This window comes from Aricia agestis, chromosome 17 (assembly GCF_905147365.1).
Source record: "Aricia agestis chromosome 17, ilAriAges1.1, whole genome shotgun sequence".
Classification (NCBI taxonomy): Eukaryota; Metazoa; Arthropoda; class Insecta; order Lepidoptera; family Lycaenidae; genus Aricia; species Aricia agestis.
In genome coordinates this window covers 5,829,568-5,844,135 of record NC_056422.1, presented here as the reverse complement: position 1 = coordinate 5,844,135, position 14,568 = coordinate 5,829,568, and the positions used below count along the sequence as shown (strand labels likewise).

At 40.6% G+C, this 14,568-nt stretch overlaps 1 protein-coding gene across 1 annotated transcript in view; it reads right to left on the bottom strand.

Moving 5' to 3' along the window:
- Positions 1-1,057: 1,057 nt before the first annotated feature.
- Positions 1,058-14,568, bottom strand: part of LOC121735455 (probable G-protein coupled receptor CG31760) — a 107,631-nt gene continuing 94,120 nt past the window's right edge. The window contains exons 8-18 of the mRNA XM_042126292.1: positions 11,016-11,145; positions 9,983-10,115; positions 9,043-9,196; positions 8,447-8,556; positions 7,928-8,072; positions 7,769-7,838; positions 6,938-7,076; positions 5,792-5,897; positions 4,890-5,033; positions 4,005-4,157; positions 1,058-2,119 (exon numbers count right to left, since the gene is read on the bottom strand). Of these exons, the coding sequence (XP_041982226.1) occupies positions 2,093-2,119; positions 4,005-4,157; positions 4,890-5,033; positions 5,792-5,897; positions 6,938-7,076; positions 7,769-7,838; positions 7,928-8,072; positions 8,447-8,556; positions 9,043-9,196; positions 9,983-10,115; positions 11,016-11,145 (1,311 nt within the window). The 3' untranslated portion in view covers positions 1,058-2,092. The remainder of the gene's footprint in view (positions 2,120-4,004; positions 4,158-4,889; positions 5,034-5,791; positions 5,898-6,937; positions 7,077-7,768; positions 7,839-7,927; positions 8,073-8,446; positions 8,557-9,042; positions 9,197-9,982; positions 10,116-11,015; positions 11,146-14,568) is intronic.

The following is a 14,568-nucleotide window of genomic DNA, read 5'->3' as shown; positions in this document are numbered from 1 at the left end:
TTTTCAGCCTTAGGACTACTACACACTAGTCTTTTTCGCACCTATGCTGCGTCGCAAAAACGCGGTTAGGCTGATTTTCCTGTCACGCCGCGCTAACATCTCGGGCCATCAGCGCCGACGCGGACGGTGCGCGCGCAGTCAGCGTGACAGGAAATCAGCCTTTGTTATGCTGAATATTAAAATGAAGAAATATAATCCCCAATAAAATAAAATATATAAGTAGCTACTACATATTTTGTTAATAACACCTAACTACCGCTTTCTAGTTTACTAAATTTTGAACCTGTGTGTACCTATGTTAGAAGTGCTTCTGAACCTAAATGAGTTTTCCTTTACAAACTTAGATAAAACAAGACGTATAATTACTTAAATTCTAATACATTTGGTTACCTTAAAAACTAAAAACATTTACTATAATATTTTAACATTCAATATATTATTCATAGTTCAATTCAATAGAGGTACACATTTAATGATTAGTAACTTATATTTTAATAAATAATTTTTAAAACAATACCTACTTATAACAGCTGTAATTCAATTACAAGAAAATTTTTAACATTGACAATGAAAAGAGTTCTTAATAAAAGTTTTTCAAAAAAACTTTCCTACCTAATTTTTTATGATATAGCAAGCGTAAGTTATTAAAAATAATATAATATTATAACTTTAAAATTAGTAATATCTCTGTAATATGTATAACAATAATTGCATCAAAATACCTGTAACTTTTCAAAGGTAAATAAATTCAAGACGTACCTATGTCTACTTCCCTGCTAGTTAGTAGCGCATGCCGTTTGCCAGCTACTTGTATAGTGTGAATGGAGCTTTCGTGTCTTATACGAGTTCGAGTAGTATCTTACGGTCACACTCACATACATATTTTAATGATAAAGGGGTTCGAACATTTTTGTATGGAGCCTGGCATATCTAGCCGCCGGCCATTTTGATTTTTTTTTTCAAAATTTCCGAGCACGATGAAAGTGGTATATTTGGATAGAGGACACTTATACAAACAAAAAATGTTATTTAACATGGTATCCTAAAGTGCCACGTTTCCGAGATATTTAGAAGTAAATATCGCCATATGAGTCCAAAGGACCCCTTTGTTTTGATATTTTGACTTATTCTAATACATTTTCTGTCAAACATCAACTACATTTAAGTTAAATAATCATTAAATGTATTTGAGTCCGACCTTAAGCTTTAATACAAAGAAAATTGAGACTAAAGGCTTTAAGTAGAGTTTGAGTTTAGCCCCTCGCTAATCGTTCGTCGTTATTTGTTTGATATAATATTAACTATAGCACAAGATGATAGCAAGCGAGTCTTTTGCTACATCATAGTGTAGTTAATTCATATTATAATTAATTAGTTAACAGAGGCCGATGACATTAAGAAAGTAGTTGTACTGATGTCATTGCCTTTAGAAATTGTGTCTATACCTCGGTCACAGAGCGTGTAAAAGAGACAAGTAGAAATAATGTAAGTACGCAATTGTAAGCGTTCTGCTACCGTTATATTCTCTTATAGGTATAGTTGCCCTTGCCATCAATAAAATTATAGTCCAAAATAATCTCCTTGTAGGAGTCGGCTAATCATAATAATTAGTCCGCTACACACGTTACAATAGAACAGCGCAGTTCGGCTGCAGTAGACATACAGTAGATCGTTCGGATGGTCTAGTTTTTAAGATGTAGAACTGAATAAGTATTATGAATTGATAAAGACTGGTTTTTCAAAGAAATTAATAAGCCCTTATTTAGTAATCTGATGTAGTAGAAAACTTAGGTCTGCACTAAGTGGTATCTATAGATAACATACAAATGAGGGCTAATGAAGGACTACACTGATGTCTACAGATCGAACTGTGCAGTTGGAAGCTACCGTGTGTAGCGGACACTCGCTGCCGAACTTATACCCCGCCCTCTCCTGGTGTCACATCGTGTTCGGAGGAACCGCGCACCGATCGATGTGTACAGATCTGACCGTGCAACTAGACGAAGGCCGGCGGGCGGTGGTCGAGGGTGGTGAGCACGCGGCGCGCGGCCGGCCCCGGCCACGACCAGCCGCTGTCGCACACCGCCACCAGTCACACCCGCCCCGACCACTCGGTCTCCTGAAATAGTACGTTTTTTTAACGGGCTTCTGGCCCACCATAAATTCTCAAGTCACACTCGCCCCGACCACTCGGTCTCCTGAAATAGTACGTTTTTTTTAACGGTCTCTGGCCCACCACAAATTCTCACCACTGTATCTACTGTGTCGCCAGAATCGATAGCGGTATCCAACCACGAAAACCCTTTGATATAACACACGCGATGAAATTAAAAAAATAAAATTATATTATAGGTATAGTGCGTGTCATCGAATAGTTCCTTTGCCGTCAATCGTCATGTTGGCATTACTGTCTGTCAATAACGTAAACACGGTAGACATACTCGGCGAGTATTCATAAGTTTTACTGTGATTTCGTGAGAAAATCATGCCGAAAACATTAAAGAGTTGTGAAAGAATGATGGTGTTAAGAGTGAAAGTGTTTTGTGAACGTGAAAAACGTAACGGGGCCCAATAAATGTGAATAACTCAGGTTGCCGCCATTTCAGCATAGTGCAATAGGGTTACCAGCATCAGTTTAATCACCCTGAAATACAGTAAAACCTATGAATACTCGCAGAGCGTGTCTACCGTGTTTACGTTATTAACAGACAGGAATGCCAACATGATGGTAAAGGAACTATTTGATTAAACGCACTTCTAGTGACGAAAACTACATACATGCGTCATGCGAACATCACGGGTAAAAGATAGTACTTAGATTGTTATTATCAGGGCGAGCGAAGCGAGCCCTAGTATATCCCACAACCTGTACATTTTGTGTTACCCTTTACGGAAAAACTATCACGCCTATTGATTTGTGCTTTAACATAGTAATTTTTATTTACATGTAAATGTGTTATCATCAGTCAGTCAAGGTGTAACGACGCGAGGCTCGCGTCGTTACACCTTCGTCGTCGCGAGCCCTCACAAAGCTCGGCTTTTAGCTAGTAAATGCGAAAGTGACTTTGTTGGTTTGTTACGCCTTCACGCATAAAGTACTAAGCGGATCGTCATGAAACTTTCACGTGCACGTACGTACGTCACGTGCACGTAACGTTGTCTGGGGTATGGAGAAGGACATAGGGTACCTTTCATCCCGGGAAAAAGAACGGTCCCCGAGGGATAGACGTTAACGCAGGATAAGCCGCGGGCGAAAGTTAGAATTATATAAAATTAGGGAATTATTAAAAGTATTTAGTGATAACATATTATTATTATCTCCCTTTATTTAAGGTAGCACAGTAAGGATAATGAGGCAACACTAATTTGCATTAGTGCCAACATGACGGCAAAGGAACTATTTGATAAAACGCACTATACATACATGGGATGACCCAATGAACTTCGTACACTTTCTTCCTACCAAATTAGCAAAATCGCCGAAGCTGCAGAAGCCTTATTCAAGTTTTAGCGAGACCTTGGACGAGAGATCCTTATGGTACCTGCAATATGACTTTGGTCGCGGGATCCTTGTAATATATGCGAGATGACGGGCTACACCGCTCCATCTCACATCTGCACTATCTTCAAAGCCTTGGACGAGAGATCCTTGTAGTACCTGTGAGACGGACTTAGATGAGAGATCCTTGTGGCCCCTGCGAGATGACGGGCTTGGCTGCACTGCTCTGTCTGCACTATCTTTGTAACCTTGACACAATCTTGTGATCAAAGTCAAGGATCTCCTTGTACTACCCTGCGAGTTGACGGTGTGCACCGCTCCACCTGCACTATCTCCATGACCTGGGACATCCTTGTAGTACCTGCGAGGCGGGCTTAGCGTGCATGGGGCTCTGCGGCGCGGTGGTGACGGCGGTGAAGTACCCGCCCGGCCGCGGCCGCATGTGCCGGTTGTTAATCTCTACCTGCACTATCTCCATGACCTGGGTGGGACATCCTTGTAGTACCTGCGAGGCGGTCTTGGCGTGCATGGGGCTCTGCGGCGCGGTGGTGACGGCGGTGAAGTACCCGCCCGGCCGCGGCCGCAGGTGCCGGTTGTTCATCTCCATCTGGACTATCTTCATGAACTCGATCTGGGCCGCCAACTTCTGGATCTCCTCCTGGAATGTAGGAGGTCAAACAGAAAATTAGGTGCAGTTTTTTCAGCTGATGACTAGGCGTAGTTCGTTCAGAGCTACCCGATTTTACGGGCGTGGTTTAGTAGCTTAGAGCTTAACTCGAATCAAAGGTACTTATCTAATTTCACGTCAGAGCAAACAATGGTGTTACTATGTCAGGTAAGACAATGCAGGCTGATTGCAGCAAACAAGAAAGATTCAATGGATACTGCAAAAACTAAAAAGTCACTTCTGCGCTGTCTGATAAGTTGTGTCAGGCAGGCGCGGTCGCAGCTTGAAATTTGGGGGGGGGGGGGGGGGAGATTTTGGAGAGGGGTCATGTCCCCTGTGACCCCCCACTTCGGACCGCACCTGGTGTCGGGTAAGATCCATACTCCGGGACAATAATAATCCAAGGGATCGCGGATTCTTGGAAATCTATTGTTATTAATTATTAATTTATTATATTGTTATCGACCACTTGGGTGGGTCTTGTGAGTAAAGTCTTGATACCGTGCACCACGCGTCGGGCCTGTGTCTGACACCAGTGGCGTAACTATAACATCCGGGGCCCGTAGCAATTTGATGGGGCCCCATCAGTAAAAATCGTCACGTTAATTAATAAAACAATGTAGGTAGATAATTTCTGACTTCAGGGTCTCTTGGGCCGGGGGCCCGTGGCATTTTGCCAGCCCTGCCACCCTATAGTTACGCCACTGTCTCATACTGTCATACCTTGAGCTCGTCATTCTCCTGGTAGAGGTCCGGGGGCTCGTCGGGCACGAGGCCGATGCCGTTGAGCGAGGACGAGGCTGGCACGCCGCGGGCGCGCGCACGACTGTCCCACGTGTCGCCCGTGCCGCGCACCACGCGTAGTACCTGGGTAACACAGTTAAATAATGCGCGTAGTACCTGGGTGACACAGTTACAATAATGCGCGTAGGACCTGGGTAAAACAGTTATAATAATGCGCGTAGGACCTGATTAAAACAGTTATAATGCGCGTAGCACCTGAGTAATACAGTTATAATAATGCGCGTAGGACATGGGTAAAACAGTTATATTAATGCGCGTAGGACCTGGGTAAAACAGTTATAATATGGTTATAATAATGTGCGTAGGACCTGGGTACAACAGTTATAAAAATGTCCGTAGGACTTGGGTAAAAAAGTAATAATGCGCATTCTGCATTGCCTCTTTGCACTATATAGACCTCTAATAATAATAATAATAATATCTATGGACGCTTCACACCACGTCAGTCTGGCCCTGTGGTAAGTACCTGAAGGACTTGTGTTACAGGTACCAGACAACGGAAATATATTTAAGATTTTTATTATATGATACACATATTTAATACACATCCATGACCCAGGAACTTTGAAAACTTTTTGTTCCGTCGGCGGGACTCGAACCCGTGACCCCCGGCTTGAGCTACCAACGCGCTCACCACTGAGCCACAGAGGTCGCCTCTAAGCTATCATGTTTATGAATTTCATGGATTCCGCGGGGAGAGAGGCCATTTTACTAATCTCATCGATATTCCTTATATAAATATTCTTACATTTACCACTTTTAAATAGTAAAATATTAAACTCAATAATTTATACCCCAAAAAAATAAACACAGTGGTTTACCTTGGGTAAAAACACCAGTAGTACGGTAGTAGTAGTGGACAGCTGTGTCCTGATGAAGCCCAGCAGATACTTGATGTCCGGCCCCGCTTGCGGCAGAATTAGCAAGCTGGGAACATTACATGTTCATTAGAGTTGTCCGTTTAAAATCGTAATTTGAATTCATGATAAAAATTGGGTTTCATTTGACTAAGAAAATATTATGTCCATTGAATTTTATGTGAAAAAAAAAACTGGAAGTATTCTTCTTAAATTGTAGGTAAGTACTTAATAATAAAACTTAAATAGACTGAATGAATCTTAAAAAGGATTGGAAGATAATTTAGCTAGCTCCCTAGATCTATTTTAAACGAGTAGGTACTTACCTAATTAATGTTTTTTCTAGATTTTTACTTTCGAATGGATTTAATGTATGTACCATCGAGGAAATTTATTCTTGGGCAGTTGATGGATCTACGTTATTTGGTCGGTTATAAGATGTCAATGTTAATTCTGATCTGTCGGCTGGGTTTTACACAAGGCGACTAAATTACGTAGGTTCGCCATCTGCCTATCTTCTATACTAATAATATTATAAAGCGGAAGAGTTTGTTTGTTTGTTTGAACGCGCTAATCTCAGGAACTACTGGTCCGATTTGAAAAAATCTTTCAGTGTTAGATGACCCATTTATTGAGGAAGGATATAGCCTATATTTTATCACGCTAAGACTAATAGGAGCGAAGAAATAGAGGAAAATGTGGAAAATACGGGGAAATTGTTTGAAATTGCTTATATTATCTTAAAACTACTGGAGTAATTTTTATGTTATTTGGCACACATGAAGAATGGACCACATGAAGTGACATAGGCTATTTTTTTGCGGAAAAATGTACGGTTTCCGTGAAAATCCTAAATTTCGCGGGCGAAGCCGCCGAAGCCGCGCGGAACATCTAGTGAATCAATATCTCTGATAGCAAATTAATGTGCCAGTGCCGTACAAATTACTGTATTCTGTATTATTGTTTTAAAAAAATCTTGATTGTTTGTATTGTGTCGTATTTTAAATGTACTTAGGTAGTTTGTGTAATGGTTTTTCTGTCGAATAAACGTTTATTTATTTATAAAATTCGCGATCGTAAATTACAAAAAATATTATGTAAAATACTCACTGGAAAGCGATCATCAGCGAATTGACGGTGAATATGTTGTATATCGCGATGGAGATGAGTCGCGCCTCATTGTACAGACTCTCGGCGTGACGCACGCGGTAACACACGCGTACACCCCACAGCAGGAACAGGATTTCACCTGGAATATACGAGTGGGACATTGACAAGACTGCAGATTAACAAGGTATTCTGCAGATTATCCGGGTGAGTCAGTTAAAGTGCAAAAAGTTCATTCTATTCTCATTAAATTACATAAAACAGGTTCTTGTTTGAATAAAACAATAAACAAATGAATAAACTATTAAATTTTAAGTAAAATGTTACTCCACTAATAAAATATACTCCACTAAGAAAAAACCAATCAAAACAACAACAGTCTTAGGATGACAAGCTTTAGTCAAAATTTTTGGAACTTTTGCGAAGGAAAAGAATGCAAACTAACTAGGTAAAGTGCAAATGTAAGCTTTTCTTTATTTAGATTTCACACTTTAACGGATGGTCTAAGGGAATCTGCAGATTACCTAGGTAATGTGCACGTTAACGTATTCTGCAAGAAAAATAATTTTAATAGCATTCATGGTATTTTTAATAAGAAAGGCGACAATAATGATCTGACTGTCAAGGTAGTGTGTATATGATTTTAAATTACAATTATTCAAAGATTGCATACAATTATTCCTGGCTGGCTAAGTATCACCAACTGATATTATATTTTATTCATAGTATTGACAGTTTAATGTGTTTTATAGTGATGGCGCTTAGCACAGCTTGAATGAATTGGGCTTCCATTAAATTACATCCTATTATAATATATAAAAGTTAGACACTTACCAATGGCTAAACTGTGGTCCCACCAATTGTAGGTGCATTGTTTAAATTTTAGTCCCAAATTATCAGTTATCTGAAAAGAAACAAAATATTTTAGAATTTTGACCTAGGTACTCTGTGCATATTTCAGTAATTTTGTTATCATCAATATCATCATCATACCACTTCAGCGTCAGGCGGGGCGGAGAGCGTCCAGGTGCCGAGGTAGACGAGCATGATGAGGAGGATCGGCGCCATCCACTGCAGCAGCTGCTTGTCCGTCAGCTTCAGCTTGTGGGCTGACTTCACGCGATATGTTAGTGATACTCTGAAGAAAAAAAACTTATTTATAGAAAGAAAGAAATTTTATTTGGTATAACAATAGATGCAATATTATAAAGAAACAAAAGCTTTTCAAGAACGAATTTTAAAATTAGTAATTTTATGTTTGATATGGACTGCGCACAACTTTTATTTTTAGGTATCTTTGGGGGTGAAAAGTATGCCGGCCAGGTGAGACGCTTTAGAGTTTAAAGTTTACCAAAATCACTTATTGGAAGATATTGTAAACATGCACCTCTTGCCTTTCTTGCCTAGATTTACTGAGCGATCTTAAAGTTGTGCACGGCCTATACAAAAATTATGATGCGAAACTATTATTTTTATTTCTTGGATAAAAAAATACACTAAATAGACTCTTACCTCCATGTCTTCATGAGTAGTGCGGTGTATGTGATGCAGAATCCCATGTGCCGAGTCCATTTGGTGGCGATACACGAGTAACGGTCCAGAACGGGAAATATCGCTGCCATCTGTAAATATCGGTTAATTGTACGGTTGGGAAAAGAATAGAAATTAAATTAGGTAATTATGTTTTAACATATTGTGTGATGTGGGTACTTTATAAAAGTCCGACTAACGCCATCTATTGGCAGTAGAAATTAACCTGAACGAACCCGCGCAGGCTCTCGCCAGTGCGCAACTTAGAAGCTGTCTACTGGTATAGCTAATCCGAAACTTGCATTACTCTCTTGCTACTACCTAGAGACAGTAGAGACTACAGTTACCTAGTAAGTTAGTAGTCACAAATCCAAAAATTTAACTTCATTATTGATTTGACTTCCACCACCACCTACCACCATAGCTCCTACACGACGGTCTTATAACTGTTGTAACAGCCATATTATCATAGCAATAAGAGCTCATGTCGTGTGCTGAGGGCTGAGGCGTATAATGCAGTCTAGCAGCACTATCGCTAGAGAACTTTGAACCCTCCTGCTACAGCAACAAGGTCTAACCTCGAGGTACATGATGGCGCAGCCGAGCAGCGTGATGGAGAGGAAGACGGGGCTGGCGACGCGGAACACTTTAACGCGGCGGTGGTGGCGCGTGTAGATGGTCAACACCACCGTCAGCGCTGCGCAGCTCACTGAGATCACCAGCAGAGATATCCTGAAACACAATAACACGATATAAGCACTAGGTGTAGCTGCAGCAACTTGTAAAGCAATTAGTTGCAGAAAAATAGAGTCGAATGTAATTAAAAAGTAAGTTCGTATTATCTGCAAGCAAATAAATTGCTTCATAAGCAATGGCTAACATTACAGTACGGGTACACAGTGTACGGGTGTACATTTCGACAAGGCTTTATATGAACGTGGCGAGAAAAGGAACTAAACGCTTCAATCATACAAAAACGTTATTTTTGACATGTGTTTGACAGTCCTTTATCAGCAGCGTCACCCAACTAATCAATGTCACCCACGTTCATTTAAAGCCTTGTGGAGCTGTATGTAAAACCCAATCGACAAGTGACAACTGACGTTGACTTAACGCTGTGATAAAGCAACACAATGTAACGGAGCAGTGAGTTCGTTACCATTCCAGTTTCTGTGGGAAACTGGAATTGATTTAAGCAAACGTTGTTTGTGAGCCAGAATATGGCGTAAGTACCTACTTACAGATATAGTGCGTCAAGAAAGTGAAGAAATTAAAAAGTGGCAACATCGTAGTGTCATCCCTTTTTTCTTAGATTGATTTGAAAGGGATGACACTACGATGTTGCCACTTTTTAATTTCTTCACTTTCTTGACGCACTATACCAACATTGCTGGCTACGTATCTACATAATATTTTGTATAAAAATATATACTTAGTGACGAAACGTCGCACGTCAATTTCAATACCGTTATGTATATATGGATACCAATTACCATATTTTCTACCAACATAACTTACCGGAAGGGCCAGTTGTAAGTAGCGAGACAGGGCTCGGGGCCGCGGCAGGCGTCGCAGCCGGGCGCGCACGGCACGCACGAGTACGCCGCGCTCCACCTCGCGGCCCCGCCCTCCTCCCACTCTTGATATGCAACTGAAAATTAAGCCAAAATCACATCAGGATCGAGGATACTAGTGTCATACATGGAATGAGTATCATGAAAGTAGTTGCAGCACGTTTGAAACTACTTTAATTGAAATAAATGTTTAAATGCCAAACATAGGTTAATTAATAATAATTATTATATTATGTAACATATCTTGAAAATATATTATAAATATATACTTATAAATATAATAGCCTTAATATATATAATATATATTAAGGCTATTCCAAAACAATACCAGAGTTTTATTTAAATACATAAAAATACGTGCATTTTCCTTTACCCAAAGTATCCTTTTCTCCTTGAGGCTTATCGTTTTGGAGGCCACTGAACTAATTAAAACACAAAGGTCTATAAGCTTTAATCAGTGCTATTTTAGTGTTAATTAAAAGCCTCACAAACTGTGCCATAATAGCACTGTTTGTGGCTTAAAAGCTAGTGTTATTAAGAGAAATTGGAATAATAAAAGTAAATATTGAATGAAACTCGCCCACGCCGTCATTAATTTAGTAACAGAGTACCTACCTAATAAGTAATAACATAATATTATTGTACCTAATGGGATTTTGATATGACATAAAATACATCCACACCCGGAGTGGGGCTTTGCCAGACTTTTGCACGTTGTTTATGTGCGTACGACTAGACGTATGCTAATTATAATTGCATAAGTTGATAAAAACTGCTATCCATATTTGCCTGTCCATCATAGACTACCTTCGACGAGCGAGCCGTTGAATCCCTCAGGATGTGTGGGCGAGTAGAACCCCGGCCGGCACTTGCGCACGTACGCGTCGCGCGACCAGCCCGCAATATACCCTACGCATTCACCTGTGATCGTGCATAATAGCCCAAACTCCACATTCATCTGGATCATCATGGCCTACCTTCGACTAGCGAGCCGTTGAATCCCTCCGGATGTGTGGGCGAGTAGTACCCCGGCCGGCACTTGCACACGTACGCGCCGCGCGCCCACCCCGCGTGCCGACCGGCGTCGCGGTTCGCGCGGTACGAACACTGAAAATTGAAAAATAAAAACTATTTTTTTTATTAAAAATAGTTATTGCACTGTCAATTCAGACCGCAACGCGACGCGTAGATGCATATCTAAATTTGTATGGATTTGACAGAATATTTGCAATGCGGGCTCCACACTTGCGGCGTGAATTGCGGCCGCAATTCACGGATGCAACGCGCCCTAATCACGACGCGAACAAATACGGCCCCTCTAAACTCGCAAGCTTCGCATTTATGTTCGCGCATTTGAGTAAAATGGACGTTGAAGACATTATTGCTGCTGCTCTGACACTGTGTGCGATAGCGAATAAAAGCGAGTGTGAATGATGTTCGCGTTCGGGCTTCGCGAGCCCTTTGTCGCGGGCCAAAAAACCGGCACCGGACGGGGAAAGCCGCGAAGCGCGAACGTTAAGAGGATTCCACACCGCCATTTTTTCCATACAAACGTTGTCCCCTGTTTCCTCCCTGGATAATGCTAGTAGAGTTATAATTTTTTTCCTGAATATCTACGGCCACTAATACAATGTCCCTATGTTTTCTTTTTTTTCATAATTTAATTATTAAATAAGATATGAACGTTCAAAAACCCAAAAAAATGGCCAGATTTTCCACTGTGTTCAAACGTCCAGAAAACAGATTTGGATAGATTATACAAAAAAAGCAAAACATACGAACACAGCTCAAGCCTTTTTTTAATCTTTAATGAAAAAAGTACTTAAATCGGTTAAGTTTTGGAGAAGGAATCAGGGGACAACGAATCGTTGATTTTCTGGATTTTCTGCGGTTGTCTCTATCGCGTTCTGCGGTATAGGCTTTTGAGGTAAGGGAGACAGCTATAGGTATTACACGTACTTTTTTTCATTTCTCTAGCCGCTGTGGTATCCTCTTAAGCCGTGAAACCTTCCACACTCGCGGTTCACGGCCTTCGCGGGCTTTCGCGCCGCAAGTGTGGAGTCCGCTCAAGAATTATCACGCTCACGAAATCTGTCAATTCAGTTCACAAAAGAACGGCATCTCCGCGTCGCGTTGCGTTCTGAGAAATTAGAGAAATTGATCCCAAGGTAGGTGGTGGAACGTTGTATCAGGCAGCAATTGCTGTAGGCAGTAAGGCCGCCCATTTGTACATGTTATCTTTCATTGTATTGTGTTAGTTATATTATAATGTGTTCAGTTTTAAAATACGCGTAGCACTCGAGCACTGCCGCGGTAAAGCTATTGCATAGCAGTTTTTATCAACTTTTGTAATAATTATAATTCGCATGAATCTAGTCGCCCGCACATAAACACCGTGCCGAGGCCTGGTATCGTCGCACCGATCGGCATAGATCACACCGAGTCGAAGTCTGTCGAACTGAAACGTTAGACTTAACGACTTAGGCCTAACTAACTTATATTAAGTGTTTTTCGTTACGAAATTTCTTGATTCGGTCATCGCGCTCATAGCCCGGGATGAAAGCTATGCAATAGTATAATAGCAGTCCCAGAGTGCCACGCGTATTTTTATCTTATGGCGACCTGCATACCATGCTGTCTATCGTCCAATCGGCATGACGATACCGATTGGATCAGTTAGAACTGGCCGTGTGAGGGAGTGGCAATCTACTTTGCATGACTCGGCATGACAGCACAAGCTGTCATGCCAATCCACTCCCACACACGGTCAGTTCTAACTGATCCAATCGGTAGCATTTTTTTATGAAATAAGGGGGCAAACGAACAAACGGGTCACCTGATGGAAAGCGACTTCCGTCGCCCATGGACACTCGCAGCATCAGAAGAGCCGCAGGTACGTTGCCGGCCTTTTAAGATCGAATAGGGGTAGGGATGGGAAGGGAAGGGAATAAGGGAGGGTAGGGAAGGGAATAGGGTAGGGGATTGTCCCTTCGGTAAACTCACTCACTCGGCGAAACACAGCGCAAGCGCTGTTTCACGCCGGTTTTCTGCGAAAACGTGGTATTTCTCCGGTCGAGCCGGCCCATTCGTGCCGAAGCATGGCTCTCCCACGTATAAGCGTCATGCCGATTGGACGATAGGAAGCATGGTGTATGGCCGCCATTAAGCAATCAAAACGCTTTGATGTTGGATTTAAATGATAAAATCAGGGTACTGAATGCATAAAATAGAGAGGCTGACAAGTTTTTACTTAAAAATGCACCATTAAGTCCATTGAGGGAGGTAAGTGTCTTCAGTTTGAGCACACTTTGACCACAATATAAACTTATTACAGTAAAATAACTCAACCTTCTTTGTAGGGCGTATTGATACTGAAATTGCGATTCCAGATGAATGTTTTTTTTAACTAGAAGAATTACTTATAATTTGCCTGACCGCGTTAAGCGCAATAAAGAATCATTGTATCAGCTTGAAATAACCATCCTCGCAATTCAGCTCCGGTAGAAAAACAGCCTTTAAATCAATCTCGGTCAACACGGACACAGACCTTACAAGCGTACGACGTGACTGCATTGTTTTGCTAATTTAACTTTTCTTTCATAATGCATTTAAGAATAGATCCGGCGATCTATTACGTACTCTACTGTTTAATTTATCGTCGCATAGTTTTGCGAATATTTTCAAATAATACAATATAGATTGCCAGATTCAAGCGGTTTTGTGAGTTGTTCTACTGTATAAACTTATACTGTGGTTCGAGTGTATCTTGTTAAGGTTGTATCAGCCCGGGCGTCAAGTGGGTATTCAAAATATCGTCATCCCCTTATTTACAAAGGCCCTTTACTTTTGCAAACGAAATAGATTTCATCGTAAATATTGCCTTCATTTTGTTTTTCGGTATTATACTCGTAATTCTTGTTTGTCAACGGCGAAAATAGGGCAATGAGTTTTGCAGTCCATTTATTATGTACGTATGAAACGTATGTTTGTTTTAAAATAGTACTTATGGTAGTGATCCGATTTTAATTGGTGACAACAACAAAAATGGCCGAGATAATATAATATATCGATGGCCCCAACGAATAAACGTGTAATCGAAAAAAGACAACTTTTCAGGAAGACAAAAAAACGTTTGGAACCACATAACTTTGACTACATAATAAATAGACAAACATAATGTATAATCAAATTAAAGATAAAAAATATCTTTCAGCTCATATATCTATTAAAAATCAAATATTAACGGTTTACCACATTTTTAAGAAAAACCATATTAAATTATTATTCTAGTGACTAATATGTGACTCGTTAACACTATTGTATCAATGCACGTTTATTCGTATCATAAATGAAGTTTTAACAAGTGCAGTGAAATGTTGCATGGTTATTGGTTATTCCACGTATATTTTTTCTCTCCTGAGCCATGCTCTGGTCATTTACACGCTTATTCTTGTATATTTTGTTGCTTTTACATGTTTGTAAGGATAAAAGCCCGTATATTAGTGTTAAGAAGATTGACTTATTATTTAT